The following is a 24,564-nucleotide window of genomic DNA, read 5'->3' as shown; positions in this document are numbered from 1 at the left end:
TAAAATCCAATCTACACTTTGTTAGAATATATAACAAATTGTCGAAAAAACAGAAGCTAAAATGAAGAATTAAATTAAAATGTATTTATTATTCTTTACAATAAAAAAAATACATTTACTTGAACATTGATTTAAATTGTCAGGAAAGAAGAGGAAAGAATTTAAAAGGTAAAAAGGTATGTGTTTAAAAATCCTAAAATCATTTTTAAGGTTGTATTTTTTCTCTAAAATTGTCTGTCTGAAAGTTATAAGAAGCAAAGTAAAAAAATTAATGAATTTATTTATTTAACCTACTCAGTGGCCTAGTGGTTAGAGTGTCCGCCCTGATATCGGTAGGTCGTGAGTTCAAATCCCGGCCGAGTCATACCAAAGACTATAAAAATGGAACCCATCACCTCCCTGCTTGGCACTCAGCATCAAGGGTTGGAATTGGGGGTTAAATCACCAAAAATGATTCCCGGGCGTGGCACCGCTGCTGCCCACTGCACCCCTCACCTCCCAGGGGGTGAACAAGGGGATGGGTCAAATGCAGAGGACAAATTTCACCACACCTAGTGTGTGTGTGACAATCATTGGTACTTTAACTTAACTTAACTTAAGTGAAGACCAAGTCTTTAAAATATTTTCTTGGATTTTCAAATTCTATTTGAGTTTTGTCTCTCTTAGAATTAAAAATGTTGAGCAAAGCGAGACCAGCTTGCTAGTAAATAAATACAATTTAAAAAATAGAGGCAGCTCACTGGTAAGTGCTGCTATTTGAGCTATTTTTAGAACAGGCCAGCGGGCTACTCATCTGGTCCTTACGGGCTACCTGGTGCCCGCGGGCACCGCGTTGGTGACCCCTGCTTTAGACAGATAGAACTGATACTTTAAACATTAAATAAAGTTGATGTTTACAATAACAAGCAATTGTTTATTTTGGGGGGGGGGGGGGGGGGGGGGGTTTGAGTGTGAAAGCTCACCTTGCAACATTCTTAGCACCACATCAATAACATGCTGCTCAGATGTATCTTGTCCCTGAAGAGAAGAACAACATCGTGTAAAAGTGACAACCTTTACATTTCCCAGACAGGAAGTGGACTCACCGGTGGACCCTCAATACCCGGCATGCCAGGCACTCCTCTCATGCCGTTCAACCCCCGAGGACCAGGCGGTCCAGGGGGTCCTAGATCACCTGGCTTCCCAGAGTCTCCAGTTGGACCGTTATGTCCAAGGTCTCCCCTCACTCTGTGCTGCAAACACACAAATGTAGGCTGAATACAAGTGCATGAAGTGTATATTTACTTAGCACATGATCATACACAACTCACCTGTCCTTTAGGGCCAGGTTCTCCAGACATACCCTGTCACAAGCAAACAATCATGAGTTACTGATGATTTTAATGATTGTAGGCTCTGGTCCTTTAGGTTTGTTTTCCTCCGTTTAGTAAGCACAGCACCAAGAGACGTTTGTGTTTCTACATGTAGAGTTCAACTATGAAAAAGTTTGAATGCAGCGTTAAAAGATTGTCCAACAATAGTCCGTACAAAAACCTGCAGAATGAGGGTTCCCTACTAGTGGCGGGGCAAACAATTCTGAAACACAATGACTCACTTAAAAAAAAAAAAAGTACTATGAATCTATAATCTATACAAGATTCCTTTCTGCTCAGCTATTCATTAAAACTAAACCAGGGATGTCCAAAACTTTACCACAAAGGGCCGCACACTGAAAAGTTATCGAATGTAGGGGCCATTTTGATATTTGTTGTTTTTAAAACCTTAAAGTCTTTCCTTGAGGATTGTTAAAAGTCCTAGGGACCCAAAAGGGGTCTCAGTCAAATAATATATTGTTTATCTTTGCTTTCAACATTTAAATATCAATAGGTCAACTTCAGAAAGTCCAAAATGACTGTTCTTACCTTTTCACCTTTCTCACCAGCCAGCCCCTCCACACCAGGGTCTCCCTTCAAGCAGAAAACTAAATATTTGTTAGTGTTTCATGAAATAATGAAGGCTCCAATCATTCACAAACAAAAGTGATACTCACAATGTCTCCTTTGGGTCCACATCTTCCTTGGAAGCCCTTTGAATGACAAGAGACAAACTTATACATGTATGACATGGTGGAGTTAAAAATATACCATAAATACATCTTATACATTATAACTAATTCCAGTACTTTCTATAAAACACTACCTTTAGGAGAAAGTGTAAGTATTGATGCCCTACTGTTTAGGACAGAAATACTTGTATAATTTACTTTAGACCTTTAGAAGAATGTATAAGTATTGATGTACTACAGTACAAGGACAGAAACACTTATATAATAAAATGTTGACCTTTAGGGGAAAGTGTAAGTATTGATGGACAGAAACACTTGTATACAATCTTTACAAAGAAGTGTATGTATTAATGTACTGAAATACTTATATAATACACTACCTTTAGGAGAAAATGTAAGTATTGATGTACTACAGTACAGGGACAGAAACACTTATATAATAAACTATCTTTAGAATAAAACAAATTTATTCTAAAGATAGTTTACTGCTATATTTTGAATATAGAAATTCTCATAAGAACTAACAAGACTTCATGGCAGAGCCAGAAGCTGAGTTTTTAACATGGAGATATTCTCACTACTTTTCTTTTGTCGAGCACAAAGAAAAGAACATTTTAGTTAAATGTAATTTGTGTCTTGGATCAAAGATCCCATCTACTTAAAGTTCAAGTTAAAGTACCAATGATTGTCACACACACACTAAAAGTGGCCAAATGATTCTCTGCATTTGACCCATCACCCTTGATCACCCCCTCGGAGGTGAGGGGAGATGTGAGCCGCAGTGGTGACCGCACCCGGGAATACTGCCCAAAACAGCAATTCAAATCTGCTGAAACAGCTACAAAAGCAACATGCTTCGACAAAGCTAGTAAAGACAGACACAGACTCCGATGTCACTTCAGCATCCACTTAAGGATTTCAGGCAGCTAATTAGCATGATACCGACGTGAAACAGCAAATGGCACGGAAAACATGTTCCAAGTACCTGGACAGTGAGTACATAAACATTGAAAGCAAGCTAAAGAAAACACTCCAAACTCTGCCTGTGCTCATCATTCATCACTGAAGGTACACACACTCTGTCAATTCCCTTATATACTCTTTCATTCTAGACTTCTAGAGTGGTTGATTATCACATCACTCTAAACGTATAGACTATAAAGTTCACAAACATCCTAGTGGGCCAGGCCAATCTTTCCTTTTCTCTAAACTACGTTTGTAAAACTGGGGAAATGCGTAGAGTGTTCTGGGCTTCAGTACAGTGTTGATCTCATGAAGACATGATTTTATTTTTGAATTTCTGGAGAGAAAAAAAATGCCTGCCATTTGTGTATGTCATGTGTGCCTTCCTTAGGTGAAGCCAGGTTTGTGTATGTCATGTGTGCCTTCCTTAGGTGAAGCCAGGTTTGTGTATGTCAGGTGTGCCTTCCTTAGGTGAAGCCAGGTTTGTGTATGTCACGTGTGCCTTCCTTAGGTGAAGCCAGGTTTACAGCTATATTGTTATTATGCTGTTTGTTACTTATGTATGTTATGTTGCAGCTATTTCAAATACTTTTGTCAATGATATTCTCCAGTGCAATAACAGTACTGAAATGAAGGCTAAAAGGGCATTAATGCGAGCCTTAAAAAAAAAAAAAGAAGAAAAAAAGAAGTAACTAAATAGGTACTTTTCACAGTAACGCACTACTTTTTGGTGTAAGTAACTGAGTTAGTAACTGAGTTACTTTTGAAATAAAGTAACTAGTTACTGGTTTTCAGTAACTAACCCAACACTGGTTACGATTTTGATAAAATGTTTTAATTTTCTATTTAACTCTATGAAAAAACTCACAAGGACGCTGGTTAATATTAAATATGATTATTCAGGGTCAAAAGATGTGTGTTTTGAATTTGTATGGGCCAAATGTTGATGAACCTTCCTTTTTTGAAGAAATAAGTGACATGCTGCAAGAACAACAAGGGGAAATTATTACTGTAGGGGAATTTAATGTTGCCTTGGATAAAGTTCTGGACCGAAAAGGGAATTTTTCAATCATCCTCAATCTTTACAAAAGATTAAAAATTTTATGGATGCATATATTTTATTTTTATTTTTATTTTTTTAATTTTTTTTAATTTTTTTTTTTTTTTTTTTACATAAATAAATACAATCATGTGTGCTTACGGACTGTATCCCTGCAGACTGTATTGATCTATATTGATATATAATGTATATATTGTGTTTTTTATGTTGATTTCATTAAAAAAAATAAAAATAAAAAAAATAATTTCTTGTGCGGCCCGGTACCAATCGGTCCGCGGATCGGTACCGGTGGTTGGGGACCACTGTTTTGAGGGATATGCCATTGCGTACTCTTCATGGGGAAAAAAACAAACTTAAAATGGCAGAACAGGAATTAGAGAAGGAAATTGAGGATTTACAAAAAAACATTGATAGTAATGATAATCTAATTATTTAGCAACTGAATGCCTTTACAGCCAAACAAGAGGAGTTAGCACATTTAGTTGAAAAACAATTATTTTAAAGTTATGACTGCAACAGAGCAATCTGGATGAAAAAAGGTGAAAAGTGTTTAAAATTCCTTTTAAATATCCAAACAAAAAATAGTTCTAAAAATAACTTTTCCAAACTTAATAAAACAAATGGAAAGGTATTGGATAAACACACCACGTTGTTGAAAGAAATGTACAATTACTTTAGAAATATTTTTGCTAATCCGGTAATCTCTCTTGAAACTAAAAAAATGTTTCCAGAAAATTATGAAAGAAAATTGAATTCAGAAGAAAGCCATTCATGTGAAGGCCTCATTAGAGAGGAAGAATTTGTGGAAGCTGTTAAGTCTTTTCATCCAGGGAAAACCCCAGGATTAGATGGAATAGCTATTGAGGTTTGACAAGTATTTTATAAAGACGTTAAGAAACTATTGCTTTTGTAGTTATAATTACTCATATAAAACAGGTTTTTTGTCTAACACTCAAACAGAAGGTCTTAATTATTTATTATTGAAACAGGAAATAAATGGTCAGTATAAAGACCCAGTTTATCTAAAAAATTGGAGACCAATTACACTTCAGTGTTACGATGCTAAGATCCTGGCAAAATGTTTGGCTACACAACTCAAGTCTGTTTTGTCAAATATTAGGATCAGGGTTAGGGTCAAATATTATTCACCAAGATCAATCAGGTTTCCTACAAGGAAAAACATAGGAAACAATATTAGACAGTTATTAGAAATTATAAAAAATTATAATATGGAAATTAAAAGAGGAATCATTTTTGTAGCCAACCTGGAGAAGGCATTTGACAAAATTAGCTTAGATTTTATTTGTAAAAGCTTAGTTTTTTTCTATTTTGGCAACACCTTATTACTGGATCAAGACGCTATATATTAAAAATAACTGTAGAATCATCAATAATGGATACATCTCTGCGACAATACCTCTATTAAGAGGTATTTGTCTTTGTCTCCATACTTATTTATTATTGCTATGGAAATCATGACGATTAAAGTTAGATTGAATAAAAATATTGAAGGGCTCAGTAATAATAATATTGAAAGTAAAATAATGTATGCAGACAGTACAAGCTTCTTTATCAGCCCCAATCCTCATTGTTTGCGGAACCTTCTTAATCTTTTGGACATATTTTCACAGCAATCTGGGCTTAAGCTTAATTATGATAAATGTAAAATATTAAGAATCGGGAATCTAAAGGGAACGTTATTTCGAATGGAATGCAAAGTGCCTGTTTTGTGGACAGATGGACCAGTTAACATACTTGGTGTTGTTGTCCCAGAGAATCTGGAAGATCTAGACTCAGTAAATTATGATAATCGACTAAAAAAAGCTGGATAAAATTATGCAATTACGGAAAGGGAAATCCTTAACCTTGTATGGTAAAATATCTATTGTCAACTCGTTAATAATTCCTCAATTTATTTATTTGTTTTTGTCATTACCAGCTCCATCACAAAACTTTTTTTAAGGTTTATGAGCGGAGGGTCTTCGATTTTGTCTGGGACGGCAAACCAGAAAAGATTAAAAGAAAGGTTTTGTACAATGAATATGAATATGAATATGAAACTTCTCAACCTTGAAGCTATGTGTCTGTCTTTAAAAGCATCAATTGTTCCAAAGATGTATTTAAACACTGAGTGGTACACAAGTGTCCTGTTGGACAAAAAACATGTATTGTATCAAAAGAAATTGTATCCGTTTTTACAAGTGATGCCCTCCCATTTTCCTTATGTAGAGAGTCTGCTGGGAAACATGGCGGGGTTCATAAAGGAAACAATCCACTCATGGTGGTGTTTTCAATTTTATGTTCCAGAAAAAAGAGATGATATTTTGCAGCAAATAATATGGATGAACTCTAATATTGTAATAGATGGAAAGCCTTTCTTTTGGAAAAATATGTTTGAAAGAGGAATCATTTTTGTCAATGACATTATCAATGAGAATGGTAAAATGATGAAGTATGATGAATTTACAACTATGTATGGTGATGCTTGTTCAAGCTTTTCTTTTAATCAACTAACTGGAATAATTGGGAAAAATGGAAACAAATAATTAATTATGGAATTACTAAATTATTAGTTTGTAAACCTCTAATAAGAAATTCTAGTTGTCAAAAAGGAACTAAAATAAATGGAAAAAAATATAATTTTTATGTAATAGAGAAATCTTTGAAGGCTGCCCCATACAACACAAATGGAAAATGGGAGGACTGTTTTGACTGCCCGTTGCCGTGGGATACCATATTCAAATTAATCTGCAAAACTACTATTGATGTGCAAAATCGTTATTTTCCAATTAATATTATTTATAACTTCTTAACCACGAGAAAAATGTTAAAACTATGGAATGTGGCAGAGTCGGATGATTGCCGATATTGTTGTCAGGAGCCTGAATCCACCCTGCATTTGTTTTGGTATTGTCATATTGTGTCTTTGTTTTGGGTGGAAGTTGGAAAAAATGTGTTTAAGGATTGGTTTGTTTATGAAGCTTAATGTGGTTTCTGTTATTTTAGGAGAGTTCATTGACAATCATGATTTAGTCAATTTAATTATAGTACTCTGTAAAAGGTTTATTTTTAAGGCCAAAAACAGATATTCACTTAGTATTATTCTCTTTAAAACATTTATTCAGTATTTCTTAACTTTAGAAAGTTATATGGTTGAAACCGATAACAATGCCAAAAAACATTAAAAAAAAGATGGGAAGTCCTCAAATGCTTATTTTGAAAATGTAATTTTGTTTATAGATTATATGCAATGTGTTGTTGTGTTTCCTAATTTGAGTGGACATAAATGAAGGTGTGTGTTGCTGAGCCCGACCTGGACATAATCTGGACTGGACCTGGTTTTAAGAACCCTTTAAACAATCTAATTTCATTGACAACCAGGTCTGGTGAAGATAAGATCCTTTTTTTTTTTAAATTAATAAAATAAAATAAGATAAATATATTAAAAACATTTTCTTGAATAAAAAAGAAAGTAAAACAATATAAAAATAGTTACAGAGGATCTAGTAATTAATGAAAATGAGTAAAATTAAGTGTTAAAGGTTAGTACTATTAGTGGAGCAGCAGCACGCACAATCATGTGTGCTTACGGACTGTATCCCTTGCAGACTGTATTGATATATATTGATATATAATGTAGGAAGCAGAATATTAATAACAGAAAGAAACAACCCTTTTGTGTGAATGAGTGTAAATGGGGGAGGGAGGTTTTTTTGGCTTGGTGCACTAATTGTAAGTGTATCTTTTGTTTTTTATGATTTAATAAAAAATAAAAATGAAAAATAAAGACAGCATAATGATGTACTACAAGGACAGAAATTGTAAGTATTGATAAATACTTATATAATATACTATCTTCTGAATAAATTCAAAGTACTGAAGCACTACAAGGACAGAACTATTTCATCTTGCTTGAATGTATGACTTGTATTTAACTCCTAGGTAAACACTGCCCCCTGGTGGACTCTTTCACCACATACCTTGTCTCCTTTGGTTCCACTCAGACCTTGAGCACCTGGGACACCCATCGGTCCTCTCTCTCCTTTGCTTCCCTGTCATATATGAGAACAATGAATAAGTATTGTACTTTCAACACAATGTATTGCAAAAAACTTACAGCCTTTCCGACTAATCCTTGTGGAGCCACTGGACCGCGCTGACCTCGGTCTCCCTGCAGTTACACGTATGAGGTGAGTATCTGGAGTCAGTGTTATTGACAAAAGTATTTACCTCCGGACATGCCAGCATGACCTCTGGGACCAGGCTCACCCTAGATAGAGAAAAAGTGGTTAAAAGTGAAGTGCATAATGTAAAAAGTTTGATTTAATAGTGCTTACTTGAAATCCAGGTCCACCTTTGGCCCCTGGACTACCAGGTAATCCTAGAGAGAGAAACGCAGCACAATCATACACATATACTAGAACACTCTTTATTTAGGACCACATGTTACAGTGCATTTTAATGTATAATCACCTCATGATAGTACTACACAATTCCCTAAGCCAGTGATTCTCTAACTGTGGTACGACAAAGAATGACATAAATATGCAAACAGTGTTACGGCCAAAAATATTCAATGAATACTTATGGCCACTACACAACTGTATTTCAAAGTTGGTCATTATGGTGGCACTTGGAGAGCAAAGTTGTTTTTCCTGAAGTGGTACTTGGAGAACAACCTTTGCATGTTTGCTTTTGAAGTCATAAGTCAGGGGAACAAGCATTTAAACAAAAACATTATTGGAATATAAACGTTGACACAAGGGTGTCTAAACTTTTTCACCAAAAAGTCAAAGTATGCGGGCACCGTTTTGATATATTTTTATTTCGTAAATAAAATACTCAAAACAGACATGAAAGACAAAACTTACACAAACATACACCTGCTGTCATGCACATTTTGTTTAATCAGAAGCCTGACAAATGGTGGCATTACACCTCTTATTTTTATTTTGAAATACTAGACGTACAGTGACATGTACATTATCTTTAAACCCAGCCTGCACGTACACAGAGCCCTGGGAACATTTTTAAAGAGCGAATGATAGAATTATAACATGTTCAGCAACATGGTGATGTATTACATATGCAGTGAAGTCCACATTATTTATAAAATCAGCACGCACCAGAGGTGTGGACTCGAGTCACATGACTTGGACTCGAGTCAGACTCGAGTCATGAATTTGATGACTTTAGACTCGACTTGACAAAATGTAAAGAGACTTGCAACTCGACTTAGACTTTAACATCAATGACTTGTGACTTCACTTGGACTTGAGCCTTTTGACTTGACATGACTTGCTACTTTCCCCAAAACCCAAACCTTAAAAAGTTATTTGGGAGCACTCCGTATCTTTCATTTTATACGTCTGTGTCTATAAGCGTGTGTGCTGCTTGTCAGCGTGTGTGCTGTCAGTACAACAGCCAATCAAATTTAATCTACGTTGTTTTCATCACACAGCATTCATCCAATCCAATTGCAGGACAACCACCGAACATGAGTTGTCAAACATTGCGGCAGTGAGAAACAATTATGCCAAAGTTGGTTTCGTTCGGGTATAAAAACTACGACTTGGTCAACAAAAAACGAATTGCCGTATGCAAATCACGCAGTTGGAATATTACAGACGGAGACGCAACAACTTCCAACTTCGTTCGACATTTGAAGTTGCACAAAGAAGGGTAAGTTTTGAATGTAAGCTAACGTTTATTGGCTAAGTAACATGACTTTTATTTGCTGTGTAGTTAAATCAGTGAGGCTGTAAACTCACTGCTAACGTTATAACCATAGACATCTTATAAGGGTACGCAGCATTGAGCGCTACTGCCTACTGGCGCAGACGAGACGCGGAGCCGCCATCTTGGAGTGGTGATCCGTTCCACTCAGTGCAATTCACTTGGCAGGAGCAATGAACTGTCAGCAAATTTAATTCATCTTACCTCACTGAATACCACTGATTTTCACGCGTTTTTTGTCATACGTGTAGCTATGATAACGGACACATGTTTTGGCGTTTTTATTATTCATAGTTTGCTTAACAGTAATATAATATTCTTATACGCTATAAGTGACCAGACGTCCGAGATCAAAACTGGGAATATAATCCCAGAGAAGGGGGAAAAAAACGGTCAGCTATTTTTAAGTTGAAGAAACAATATGATTAGATTATATATACATGCGTATATCCTACATAAACAATGTATGAATACATTAGATATCTATATATTTTAGGGACCTATAGACTGTAACTCTGTTGTTGCAACAGCAGAGAGTTTATTCTGTCTTGACACTTTGTATTGATATTTTGTATTACATTCTTCCCTTAAATGATAATGTTTACAGTGATTGTTTTATATGTATTTTTTATGTATGTCGCTTTGGATAAAAGCGTCTGCCAAATACTTAAACATATATAAACACCTGAAAGTCTTTATATCAGCTAAAACCACCAATCTGTTTCACTGGATTCAGAATAAAACCAAATGCTGTCTTACCCAACAATGTTAGTATTTGAATATTGTTACTTGAAGACTTGTTCCTGGTTACAATTATACTGTTAAGAAAGTATTGTCTTATACTTTGCCTAAAATGAGAATGCATCATAATCAGTGGCGGCTGGTGAATTTTGTTTTAGGTGGGGCTGAAAGTTTGTAAACCAAACCCCTGTAGGGGCGTCATCCTCCCCCAGAAGATTTCTTTGTGATTCTCACATACAAATATTGAAGATCTTTGCTCCTTCTCAACTTTGTGGTAATGTTATTTTCATAAAATACAACCAATAGTATGTTAATGTTTGTTTTTGCAAATGTGTTTATTCTGTAAAGGAATGAGTTAAATGTTTAAAATTGTTTAAACTATTAAAATGACTGGTTAATAGTGCTATTATGAAGTGCAATGTCAGCACTATTTTTTTTCCTGCAATTTCAAATGCACTTGTTTTAATAAATAAATACAGCGTTTTAAAAGCATACACAATCTGTGTAAAAATATTAGTCTGTGGTTAAAAGGACTTGAAAGGACTCGAAACTCAAAATGCAGGACTTGGGACATGACTTGAGACTTTCTAGTCTTGACTTTGGACTTGACTCGGGACTTGCCTGTCTTGACTCGGGACTTGACTCGAGACTTGAGGGCAAAGACTTGAGACTTACTTGTGACTTGCAAAGCAATGACTTGGTCCCACCTCTGGCACGCACTAAGAAAACCATTTTGCATGTTTAAGGGAATTAAAGCATTTAATCATGGACATAATGATATGGTACATGTGTAATGAAGTGTATATTGTCTTTATCAGTACACACTACAAGGATGACGTTAGATTGTTTTTTGTTGTTGCTTGGTCGCTCTTTAAGTGCATGCAGTCACGCCCGGCTCAATCTACAATAATGGAAGCAAGACACGTAAGTTAACTTCATGACTTGTCGTTAAACAAGGACTTCAAACATAAGATAATGTTGCACCTTTCTTATGAGAGCCAAAAGTCTTACTTGTCAAAGTTGTGCCATCAGGTGGAGGTTCCACAGCCATCATATCCAAAACTGTGTCGCAAAGCCCATTTTAATGTGTCTTTTTTTAATTCATGTTGAGTGAAAAAAGCAGCATATTTATGTTCAAACATACAATAAATCATCTTATAGTGTGTTTAAAGGCAGCAAGGCAGTGTTGTTGAGCTTGGAAATGACACAACCGTGACGTCTTCTCAAGTCTCTAGTTGTGCCGTGTACACGCATACGCTCAGCGGAGAGTTTTGGAACTCTACACTTTGACCTGCGCTTGCAAAAGTCTGCATTTTTAAAGAGGACAAGAGGCCTAAACACAGAGATATGTATGTGTTTATTGGGTATCTCTGTTCGTGTGGACATGGTCTTAGTGTCAGCTTTGTGTTATAGATGACAAAGTGTACCAAATTATTACAGTAAAAAAACAAAACATAAGTGGTTCAACATAGCACATTTTTGTGTGTCTATATTTTTCACATTTACTAATAGGGTGTCCAGAGCCGCAACGGTCGGCAAAATGGACTTTCACAAAATATTCAATATGAACAGTCCTGCAATGCGTTCACTTGTGGAAATGTCTAAACATAAAAGCTAAATGTCCTCCAATAAGCACACAAGTCTGGCTGGGTAATATGGCCCTAAACTGATAGCATTTATGCATTTATAGTCTGAATGGCGATATATGCTATATGTTGGTACCTGAAACAAAAGGTGCAAAGTGCTCGAGGCCGCTGACCTACCTATCTCCATTGCAGCGGCCGTTTGCGATGCGCATCGTTGCTTACTGTGCGTGGGGTTATTTTTGGAGCAATCGAAAAGCGGAAACGTGGAAATTCACAAATCAAAGCTGAAGAAGTAGAATAAATCAACACGCAAAATAATTACATCTCAAGATCGTATCAAATTATACCCAAAGCTAAGTTTTAATTTCTTTACTTATAATTTAAGACTATTGTATACATGTTTTTTCTGTATAATCCTGAAATATGAAGTCAGTCTAAGCATCCTATCATGGTTTATAAGCTTCCTTAAAATCTTTTTGCGAGGCTGCCGGCACCGTCTCGGACAAACAAAACAAACATTGTAACATTTCATCTGGAAAAAAAGTCCACTGCTATGGTCCGATTGCAGGGTTTCCCGCAGCGCTGTTGTCAAGGCGGTCACCTTAACAACACAGAGCCACCGCTTAAACTAAAGTCTTAAAAAAAAAAAAAAACAACATTTAAAAAACATTTTTAAAATTATTATTATTATTATTATTATTATTTTTGTCCTGTCCAGCTTCTCAGGCAAATCATATAGTAGATGTAGATGCCTATATCAGCTGTTCATATTTACTTTACAAAAGGGAAGTGTAGGATACTTCTCTTGTTGCCTTATTTGTATTTGACTTTATTAAAGGCCTACTGAAACCCACTACTACCGACCACGCAGTCTGATAGTTTATATATCAATGATGAAATCTTAACATTATAACACATGCCAATACGGCCGGGTTAACTTATAAAGTGACATTTTAAATTTGCCGCTAAACTTCCGGTTCGAAACGCCTCTGAGGATGACGTATGCGCGTGACGTAGCCCGGGGAACACGGGTATGCCTTCCACATTGAAGCCAATACGAAAAAGCTCTGTTTTCATTTCATAATTCCACAGTATTCTGGACATCTGTGTTCGTGAATCTGTTTAAATCATGTTCATTGCATTATGAAGAAGGAAGCTGAGCAAGCAAAGAAGAAAGTTGTCGGTGCGAAATGGACGTATTTTTCGAACGTAGTCAGCCACAACAGTACACAGCCGGCGCTTCTTTGTTTACATTCCCGAAAGATGCAGTCAAGATGGAAGAACTTGGATAACAGAGACTCTAACCAGGAGGACTTTTGACTTCGATACACAGACGCCTGTAGAGAACTGGGACAACACAGACTCTTACCAGGATTACTTTGATTTGGATGACAAAGACGCAGACGTGCTACTGTGAGTATGCAGCTTTGGCTTCTAAACATTTGTTCGCTTGACCGTATGTGCGCAACTTTTTTTTGCGTATGTACGTAACTTTTTTAAAATATATAAGATTTATGAACCTTGGGTTAGGTGAACGGTCTTTTGGGCTGAGTGATTGTGTGTGTTGATCAGGTGTTTGAATTGTATTGGCGTGTTCTATGGAGCTAGGAGCTAGCATAACACGTACCGTACCGTACGTGCGCGTCACGTACGTAACTTTTTAAAAATATATAAGCTTTATGAACCTTGGGTTAGGTGAACGGTCTTTTGGGCTGAGTGATTGTGTGTGTTGATCAGGTGTTTGAATTGTATTGGCGTGTTCTATGGAGCTAGGAGCTAGCATAGGAGCTAGGAGCTAGCATAACACGTACCGTACCGTACGTGCGCGTCACGTACGTAACTTTTTAAAAATATATAAGCTTTATGAACCTTGGGTTAGGTGAACGGTCTTTTGGGCTGAGTGATTGTGTGTGTTGATCAGGTGTTTGAATTGTATTGGCGTGTTCTATGGAGCTAGGAGCTAGCAGAGGAGCTAGGAGCTAGCATAACAAACACGCAGGTGTTTTTATGCAGGATTCATTTGTGGCATGTTAAATATAAGCCTGGTTGTGTTGTGGCTAATAGAGTATATATATGTCTTGTGTTTATTTACTGTTGTAGTCATTCCCAGCTGAATATCAGGTCACCCCCGGCTCTCACAGCATCTTCCCTATCTGAATAGCTTCAACTCCCCACTAGTCCTTCACTTGCACTTTACTCATCCACAAATCTTTCATCCTCGCTCAAATTAATGGGGAAATTGTCGCTTTCTCGGTCCGAATCTCTCTCACTTCATGCGGCCATCATTGTAAACAATAGGGAACTTTGCGTATATGTTCAACTGACTACGTCACGCTACTTCCGGTAGGGGCAAGCCTTTTTTTTATCAGATACCAAAAGTTGCAATCTTTATCGTCGTTGTTCTATACTAAATCCTTTCAGCAAAAATATGGCAATATCGCGAAATGATCAAGTATGACACATAGAATAGATCTGCTATCCCCGTTTAAATAAAAAAAAATCAGTTCAGTAGGCCTTTAAATGTATTTATATTATCATTTGGTGCTAAACTTAAGTCTTAACAAGCTGCTACGCTCCGTACTGCCTCTGCCTCTGCAGCACCCAGCATTTTCCCACCCACACAACCATCTGATTGGTTACACGCAGAGCGGTAACAGCCAATCAGCGGTGAGTATTCAGAGCGCATGGAGTCAGTGCTCACGGCAGAGGCAGGCAGAGAGGAGAGGAGAGACGGTGCGGGTTAGCAGAAAGGTGTTTAGCAGGTGAGCATAATGCAGCAGACTCTCCCCAAATTATAATAAACACCTCCCAGTCAACTACTAGTAACATTAGAGTGTCTGTCTCTGATAGTTGATATAATAATGTAAGTGCATCATTAAGCCTACATGAACTCCATGGTGTTCAGAGATGAATAGTCTCTCCTATTGCTGTTGTACTATTATTGTCAGCTATAGTTACATGAATCATTAGTAATGCAGCAGCCTAGTTTTGAATGGCAGGGTCCCTGCTATCACATGTTGATACAAATATAACATTTACCAGTGGCGTGCGGTGAGGTTAATGTCTGGTGAGGCACGACTGCATGGTCACGGTCAAATTTAAAAACATATGAACCTGCAGTGCAGGTGTACCTAATGTTGTGTCCCTGCGGTCGTTCGCGGCTCCTGCAGCGCGAGCATTGTTGTTTTTGCACTTTTTGGCTTCTTGTTAAGTGACTTTTTTTGGGGTGGATTCGGTCTTGCATGTGGAGGGTTTGGGTGTGGGCTTTGGTTGGTGTGGCGGCGGCGCTCCCGTCGGGCGGTGCATTCTGCGGCGGAGATGCTTGGCACCAGGAGGCGGGGTTATGATACGAGCCTCACACAGTGTGTCTCCGCAGCAGATTTATGATCGCTCAGCACTAAAAATACGTTACACACATAGAGTTGTTGACAAAATACACTGTACATTATATACCTCAGCTAACTCAACTATGGAAATGTATAATATAATTCATATAGCAATACGGTCTCACTGCACAGCAGGCCAGCAGTTAGCCGAGTCATTGTGCACAATCCATGGTGAGGCACAACGCAGTGACGTGCCTCAACTGGCTGCTGATCACCGCACCGTCTCTTCTCAGTATTTGAACGGCAAATGTGAAAATAAAAATAAAAAGAATCTACATCTGGTGAAGTTAAATGGAAAATAACTTTAGTATAATCACTGGATACATATAACAATTTAATATATATTTTTTTCTTTTTCTTTCTTTTTTCTTTCCATGATGGCAGGTGAGGCCCCGCCTCCCCTGCCTCTAGTGACGGCACGCCACTGACATTTATATAATACAAATCAACTACAGGCTTCCCAAATGCTGTAATAAATGAAGCATGATGAGTTGAGCATATGTCAGCATGTGGCCCCACTTTTAACTCTTTTTTTCAAACGCTTACTTACAGTAAGTCCTAAATTTGACTTAGTCATTCTTTTGTCTTAGTAAGTCAATATTTACTAAGTCAAAATAATGACATACTTAGTATCTCAGGTAACTAGGACTGTTTTGTGTTGTTTTTTTTACTTTACGGAAAAAATATGGAGATATATATCGTATATTGCCATTCAGCATCAGAGCGGAAAACACAACCAAAAAGTGTAGTCCTCTACACGCAGTCTGTAGTCGATTGCCCCCCCCCCCCAGGCAGCGATGAGATGGAGACGTGATGGTGGCGACAAAATTCCTAGCTCCTTTAATATCATTATGGTTCAAATACCATTGAAACACTGTTTCCCTTTGCACTAGTGTCGTTTTTCTAAAAGATATTTAGCATTTTAAATTTTGAGAGTACTCAGATTAATTTTTGCTGTATGTAGTAACCTAACGTGTTGCTTATAAAGTCATTAATTAGCAGTTTTTGTTATTTTTTTCATTAAAGCTAGGTTTATTGTCCGAAGGCTGCTGGCTATTCAGAGTGAAACTACTCTTCAGCCGCTATACGACACACGGGCTATGGGGAGAGACATTTTCAAGCCAAGGACTAGCTAAACATTTGCAGGCATGTGAGCACCCTTTAAAAAAAAAGAGAAAGGCTGACAAAAAAATGTAAGAATAAATTAAATCAAGACTACATTTCCTGCAATGGGGTACACATCTACACTATTTTTTTTTTTTAACAACAAACATATCCACAATGTAAATAAAAGTCAAGGCACTTTCAACATATTCAACAATTTTACACATCAGTTTGAGCAAATTATGACTTTAACAAAACATGTCAAGGAAAGAAAATAAAAGGTAATACAAATACAGTATTAAAAATAATAAAACAATATGATAAAATACAAAATTCAAAAAGAAAAAAAGGGCTACATTCAATCACTTTAATTTTTTTCAATAAAGATATCAATTGAAGGTCTTTGGTAGGGATGATACTCGAAACCGGTTTTCCCGGTTGTTTGATAAGAAAAGAACCGAGTCCTCGGACTCGAATCCCTTTTTGAGAACCGGTACCCGTTATCGAGACCACTATAGTAAAGGAAAAGAGTTGATTCTTTATTCGAATCCCGTCCCGACCAGAAATGCTCCGTGGGACATCACAAGAAATTACGTCACGTAGCTCAGTCATTAGGCGCAGATAGCGAAAGCAGGAAAACAATGGGCGGGAAAAAGCGCTCCAAGGTGTAATAAAGTTCAAAACAAAAAGCTATAATCCATCGAATAACTTTACTGAGAGATTTTAGCAGGGTAAAACACATGACCAACACTTTTACGACCAACCGGAAACATAGCAACCAGGCTAGCAACGCACCTCCTTTACGGCAGCTGTCGCAACGTTCTTAAAACAACCGCAGCACATACATATATATACAACATATCTCCCTTTTTTAACTTTTGTTTTTCTTTCCTTGTAAACAAAACAAAATCACACTGTAGATGTGTTGTCTGTCTAATTATAAATAATGCAGACGAGGCGTGTTGGCTGAGTTCTTGACGTTTACTTTCACGGGTGACGACATGCAACAACACTTTTCGGGGCTACCGCGCATGCTCGTAACTCCCGTTGCATGCTGGGTAGTGTAGTTGTTATATTCTCTAGCTCATAACATTTTCCCCCTATAAAGAAATAATGTTAACTCAATAAAGTGTATTTCTTTTTTTAGCTTTAACTTTTCATTGTTTAGCATTGTAACCACATTTGCAAACAACTTTTCTCTTCATAGAATTTTCTTTCAATAAAGAAAAAAAGTGCAAAAATGTCAAAGCATCATAACAAACAGTTATGTCAAATAGCAGCAGAAGTGCACTTTTTGGAGAGCTGTATTATTTCCAGTTTTGTGCCCAAGGGACTGATTTTATTTAACACTATATTATTATTTATACACCTATAGTGATCACAGAGACAGCTTGTTTTTGTGTTACTGTATATATTTGTTTCTCTGAAAAATCCCACTTAATATACTTTGGGTAACAACAGTCAATATTTATTTATTTTATTTTATTTTTTTAGGTGGGTAACAGTCAATATTTATTTATTTATTAGATTTTATTTTTTTATTATATAATAAAAGTGAGCTTTTGTTAAACCAAATATTGTGTGTTTTATTCCATATACAACAACCTATCTGGACTCCATAAGAGAATCGATAAGGAATCGGTTCGATAAGAGGATTCGATAATAGGCTCGAACTCGATAATTCCTTATCAAACATCATCCCTAGTCTTTGGTACTTTGAATCATTTTCCAAGATTTAATTGGTCATTTGAAACCATTAAGCCAATTAAAACATGTAGGATTTAACTTCAGAAAGCAACATTTTTGTATAAAAAGTGTTGCTTGCAGCATAATAGTGTTGACAAACATGTCTATGGGTGTGGAGACTTCCCCATTCACAATAAAAGAGATCAAATTTGACATGTATATAAATGATAGTAACATATAAATGTTTGTCAACATTATTATGCTGCAAGCAACATTTTTGTATGCATAAATGTTGATTTCTGAAAGTAAAAACATTTTTTAAACGGTTTCAAATTATCAATTAAATCTGGGAAAATGGTTAAAAGAATAAAAACCCTTAAATATATATCTTTATTAAAAAGTTTTAAAGTGACTTAATTTAACACTTTTTTTTGTATTGTATCACATTTTTTATTATTTGTAATACTCTTTGTATTTGCTTTTATTTTCTTTCATTGACATGTTTAATTCAACCTGATGGATGTGTAAAATTGTTGAATATAAAAAAACAAGTTTGACAACTAACTAATATATATAGTTCTGATGTTGTGACCTCTGTTGATAATAAACCTTTTCGTATAGTAATTGTACATAAAGGGCCGGGGTCCGCGCATGCGCGAAGACAACGTCACTTTTTGACGGCATTCTGTGACGTCACGTTTTGTTATATTAAAATATTTTATGAATGTGTTGTCTAAAAACTAGCTTACCTAAAAGTAAAGGGGTACAAGAATATAAATACGAAGAAGGGAAAATATTTAAACAATTATTGAATAATTATAATGCAATAGTAATCATCCAAATATGAATAGCAGTTTGACGCGAACATGAATGTTTAAAACGCGAGATTTTAGCCGAGGAGCTATCGCTAGCAGTTGTGCTAAGTCGCTACAAGGAGATATATGGGTTATATATGTAAATAAACCTGTATACCGAATACCAAAAGTGCAAAACCGAAATAGATAAACAACCCAATAATAACCTCAAATCACTCCTTTCAACACTCAAAAAGCAATGCAATAAATTGAGAAATAAGTCAACCAACCTGACTAAATCCTTTAAAAAAAATGACATTACCGACAAAATAGAGGAAAACACAAATAAGCCACATGAGCTCTGGAACATCTTCAACAACCAGCTTCCTGGTTGCAGCCAGAAACTTAAAACAAGACTCACCAACATCAGCATCAAGGAGGGTGACTCCCTCATTACAGACAAAATGGAGGTAGCTAGCAGACTTAACATCTTTTTCACCAGCATAGCCGCAACTCTTGTCAACAAGCTGTCCCACCACTCTGGTCGCTTTGGTGTAGAACACATTAAAGCCTTCTACAGAAAGCTAGGAGTATCCAACGATGATTTCAAATTAGAAATGGTCTCAGCTGACGAGGTATTTAAAAAATTGAGCGCGCTCCACCCTAACAAGGCCACCGGCCTTGATAATATCTCCTCCAGATTCCTCAGGGACTCTGCCTCCATCATTGCCCCGATCATCACGCACATAATAAACCTCTCAATTACACAAGGCCAAGTACCAAAAGATTTCAAAATAGCAAGAGTAACTCCCCTCTTTAAAAAAGGAAGCAAATTAGAACCTGGCAACTACCGACCTTTTTCCATTCTCAGTTCCATTTCGAAAGTAATGGAAAAAATAGTTTATGAACAGGTCGATAGTTACCTTGCCACTAATAAACTCATGTACAAATTCCAATCCGGCTTGAGAACTAACCACTCCACTGACACATGCCTTCTCTATCTGAGCGACCACATCAAACATGAGGTGGACGCGGGCAAATACTGCGGCATGGTCATGCTGGACCTTCAGAAGGCCTTTGACACCGTTAACCACGCTATACTGTTGGATAAGCTCAGAGCAATCGGATTTAACAAAACCTCATGGAGCTGGATGCAATCTTACTTGGAGGGGAGGGAGCAGGTGGTAGAGGTGAACGGCACCGTGTCCCCCCCCCCCCCTCTCGGTGAGCTGTGGAGTCCCCCAAGGCAGTATATTGGGACCTTTACTGTTCCTAATATACATAAACGACATGTCATCGGCATGCGAATGTGAATTGTTCTTGTTTGCTGTGCAATCTACTAATAAAAGTTTCAATCAATCAATCAATGTACAATATACACACTGCAAGCATATATCTAATGTAGTAACAGACACCTTCATAACAATATGTAATATGTACAATATACACACTGCAAGCATATATCTAATGTAGTAACAGACACCTTCATAACAATATGTAATATGTACAATATACACACTGCAAGTATATATATCATGTAGTAACAGACACCTTCATAACAATATGTAATATGTACAATATACACACTGCAAGTATATATATAATGTAGTAACAGAAACCTTCATAACAATATGTAATATGTACAATATACACACTGCAAGTATATATATCATGTAGTAACAGACACCTTCATAACAATATGTAATATGTACAATATACACACTGCAAGTATATATAGAATGTAGTAACAGACACCTTCATAACAATATGTAATATGTACAATATACACACTGCAAGTATATATATCATGTAGTAACAGACACCTTCATAACAATATGTAATATGTACAATATACACACTGCAAGTATATATAGAATGTAGTAACAGACACCTTCATAACAATATGTAATATGTACAATATACACACTGCAAGTATATATATAATGTAGTAACAGACACCTTCATAACAATATGTAATATGTACAATATACACACTGCAAGTATATATATAATGTAGTAACAGACACCTTCATAACAATATGTCATATGTACAATATACACACTGCAAGTATATATATAATGTAGTAACAGAGACCTTCATAACAATATGTAAAATGTTTTGTATGCATATGTTCAATATTTACCGTATTTTAGTCATTTTATGCATTACTCACAAATGTTTTGTAGAAAAGGACAAACTACCTACAGGGCACTAGTGTGTTTTGCATTATTGTGGGGACAAAAAGCAAGCCTAAATAAACAAACACATGTTCAAAAACAGGCCCAGAAATATGCAACACACAACTCACAGACGTTCTACCTTTTGTAGAATATGACAAACTCCCTACCTGCGCACTAGTGTTTTTGCTTTATTGTGGGGACAGAAAGCAAGCCCAAATAAACAACCACATGTTAAAAAACAGGCCACAAAAGGGTGCATGTAAAGGCCCCTCCCACCTCCAAAGACATGCACCTGGGGATAGGCCCCTCCCACCTCCAAAGACATGCACCTGGGGATAGGCCCCTCCCACCTCCAAAGAAATGCACCTGGGGATAGGCCCCTCCCACCTCCAAAGACATGCACCTGGGGATAGGTTGATTGGCAACACTAAATGGTTCCTAGTGTGTGAATGTGAGTGTGAATGTTGTCCGTCTATCTGTGTTGGCCCTGTGATGAGATAGTGACTTGTCCACGGTGTACCCCGCCTTCCGCCCGAATGCAGCTGATATAGGCTCCAGCTCCCCCTGCGTTCCCAAACACGACAAGCGGTAGAAAATGGATGGATGGATGGAACCCTTCAAAGAGCTGGCATATATGTCATTTTTGCAGAGTCTCTCTAAGTACAGAACATTTGAAGAAAGACAGAAGGATTATTGGACCAGATCACTTTTAAAAAATGATGAGATTAAAGAAAGTGCTGTTTCATACCTAACCCAATGTGTTGACAATTTTCAAGCACTCTCGGGAATTTAAAGTGGCCTAAATGGGCGCTGCTTGTGTAACATTGTTGCAAACTGGACTTTTATGCAAAATGCGCTTTGATAATGAAAAATGTTTGTGGTACCTTGGAGAGAAGCAAGAAGGAGACAAGAGGACGCCTGGACTGCTCAACAAAGCTGAGGTTCTCTTAAGTGAGGCTTTTCTGGAGTGGTTAGTGCATGTTCTTGGGAGGCCTGCACAAACAAACAAACAAACAAACAAAAACACACACACACACACCCACCCACACACAGGAAGGGAAGCAAAACAGTTGCGATTAGGACAGCTAATAGTCCCATGGTCATTGTGATGACAACATAAGAACCTTTAAGAACCTTCCACGCTGACTCAATGAGGGACAACAGTATAAGAACCTTCCCCGCTGACTCAATGAGGGACAACAGTATAAGAACCTTCCCCGCTGACTCAATGAGGGACAACAGTATAAGAACCTTCAGTGCTGACTCAATGAGGGACAACAGTATAAGAACCTTCCACGCTGACTCAATGAGGGACAACAGTATAAGAACCTTCCCCGCTGACTCAATGAGGGACAACAGTATAAGAACCTTCCCCGCTGACTCAATGAGGGACAACAGTATAAGAACCTTCCACGCTGACTCAATGAGGGACAACAGTATAAGAACCTTCCACGCTGACTCAATGAGGGACAACAGTATAAGAACCTTCCACGCTGACTCAATGAGGGACAACAGTATAAGAACCTTCCACGCTGACTCAATGAGGGACAACAGTATAAGAACCTTCCACGCTGACTCAATGAGGGACAACAGTATAAGAACCTTCCACGCTGACTCAATGAGGGACAACAGTATAAGAACCTTCAGTGCTGACTCAATGAGGGACAACAGTATAAGAACCTTCCACGCTGACTCAATGAGGGACAACAGTATAAGAACCTTCCACGCTGACTCAATGAGGGACAACAGTATAAGAACCTTCCACGCTGACTCAATGAGGGACAACAGTATAAGAACCTTCCATGCTGACTCAATGAGGGACAACAGTATAAGAACCTTCCACGCTGACTCAATGAGGGACAACAGTATAAGAACCTTCCACGCTGACTCAATGAGGGACAACAGTATAAGAACCTTCAGTGCTGACTCAATGAGGGACAACAGTATAAGAACCTTCCATGCTGACTCAATGAGGGACAACAGTATAAGAACCTTCCACGCTGACTCAATGAGGGACAACAGTATAAGAACCTTCCACGCTGACTCAATGAGGGACAACAGTATAAGAACCTTCCACGCTGACTCAATGAGGGACAACAGTATAAGAACCTTCAGTGCTGACTCAATGAGGGACAACAGTATAAGAACCTTCCACGCTGACTCAATGAGGGACAACAGTATAAGAACCTTCCACGCTGACTCAATGAGGGACAACAGTATAAGAACCTTCCACGCTGACTCAATGAGGGACAACAGTATAAGAACCTTCCACGCTGACTCAATGAGGGACAACAGTATAAGAACCTTCAGTGCTGACTCAATGAGGGACAACAGTATAAGAACCTTCCATGCTGACTCAATGAGGGACAACATTATAAGAACCTTCCATGCTGACTCAATGAGGGACAACAGTATAAGAACCTTCCACGCTGACTCAATGAGGGACAACAGTATAAGAACCTTCAGTGCTGACTCAATGAGGGACAACAGTATAAGAACCTTCCATGCTGACTCAATGAGGGACAACATTATAAGAACCTTCCATGCTGACTCAATGAGGGACAACAGTATAAGAACCTTCCACGCTGACTCAATGAGGGACAACAGTATAAGAACCTTCCACGCTGACTCATCGTCGTCGGAACGTCGCTCTGCTCGCAGTAATCTTCACGTCTCTGACTTCCCTCCAGCTCTCGCTCGTTTGCCTTTTTCCTTGTGCCTCATTTCCTGTTCCCAGTGTTGTCTCTCGTTCTTCCGTGTCCCAGCCTCGCTGTATACCTCCCCCAAAGTACCGGTGTCCCAGCCTCGCTGCCATATTTCCCTCCTGGACTCTGCTTGCTCTCCCCGATCCTTGACCCCGTTTTGGACTTCCGGATTTCGCCCTCCTGCCATGACCCCGCTTGGACCTTGGACCCCCTCTTGGATCATTCCCTTTGGACTTGGACGCTTTTCATTCAACACGCACCTCAACAAACCTTACGGTATTTATATGGTGAAATTCACACACATAGTTTCTCATGCAAACACATAGTAGCATACACACCCCATTCACTCATCAATCACGCAATAAAACCTACTGAGCTTGATATCATGTTGTCGTGCCGTCTCCTTCCCCAGTACGACATAACATTTTTTATTCATCCATTCCATCATTTAATCCCACACACTGACAGACTAAAGGTTTTAAGTGTTGCACGTACATACAAGTGTTTGAGTTTAGCTTATATTTATTTTTTGTTGAGAAGAATTGTACATTCATGGGTAGCAGATTGACAATTGTGCT

At 37.7% G+C, this 24,564-nt stretch overlaps 1 protein-coding gene across 1 annotated transcript in view; it reads right to left on the bottom strand.

The window, feature by feature from the left end:
* Positions 1-24,564, bottom strand: part of LOC133659175 (collagen alpha-2(IX) chain-like) — a 117,264-nt gene that overhangs the window by 33,825 nt on the left and 58,875 nt on the right. The window contains exons 4-12 of the mRNA XM_062061911.1: positions 8,405-8,448; positions 8,298-8,337; positions 8,185-8,238; positions 8,048-8,119; positions 2,030-2,065; positions 1,902-1,960; positions 1,311-1,343; positions 1,086-1,232; positions 963-1,017 (exon numbers count right to left, since the gene is read on the bottom strand). Of these exons, the coding sequence (XP_061917895.1) occupies positions 963-1,017; positions 1,086-1,232; positions 1,311-1,343; positions 1,902-1,960; positions 2,030-2,065; positions 8,048-8,119; positions 8,185-8,238; positions 8,298-8,337; positions 8,405-8,448 (540 nt within the window). The remainder of the gene's footprint in view (positions 1-962; positions 1,018-1,085; positions 1,233-1,310; positions 1,344-1,901; positions 1,961-2,029; positions 2,066-8,047; positions 8,120-8,184; positions 8,239-8,297; positions 8,338-8,404; positions 8,449-24,564) is intronic.

The sequence above is a fragment of the Entelurus aequoreus genome, linkage group LG10 (assembly GCF_033978785.1).
Source record: "Entelurus aequoreus isolate RoL-2023_Sb linkage group LG10, RoL_Eaeq_v1.1, whole genome shotgun sequence".
Taxonomy (NCBI): Eukaryota; Metazoa; Chordata; class Actinopteri; order Syngnathiformes; family Syngnathidae; genus Entelurus; species Entelurus aequoreus.
Note: the sequence above shows the minus strand (reverse complement) of the source record. Positions and strands in the feature narration are given on the sequence as shown.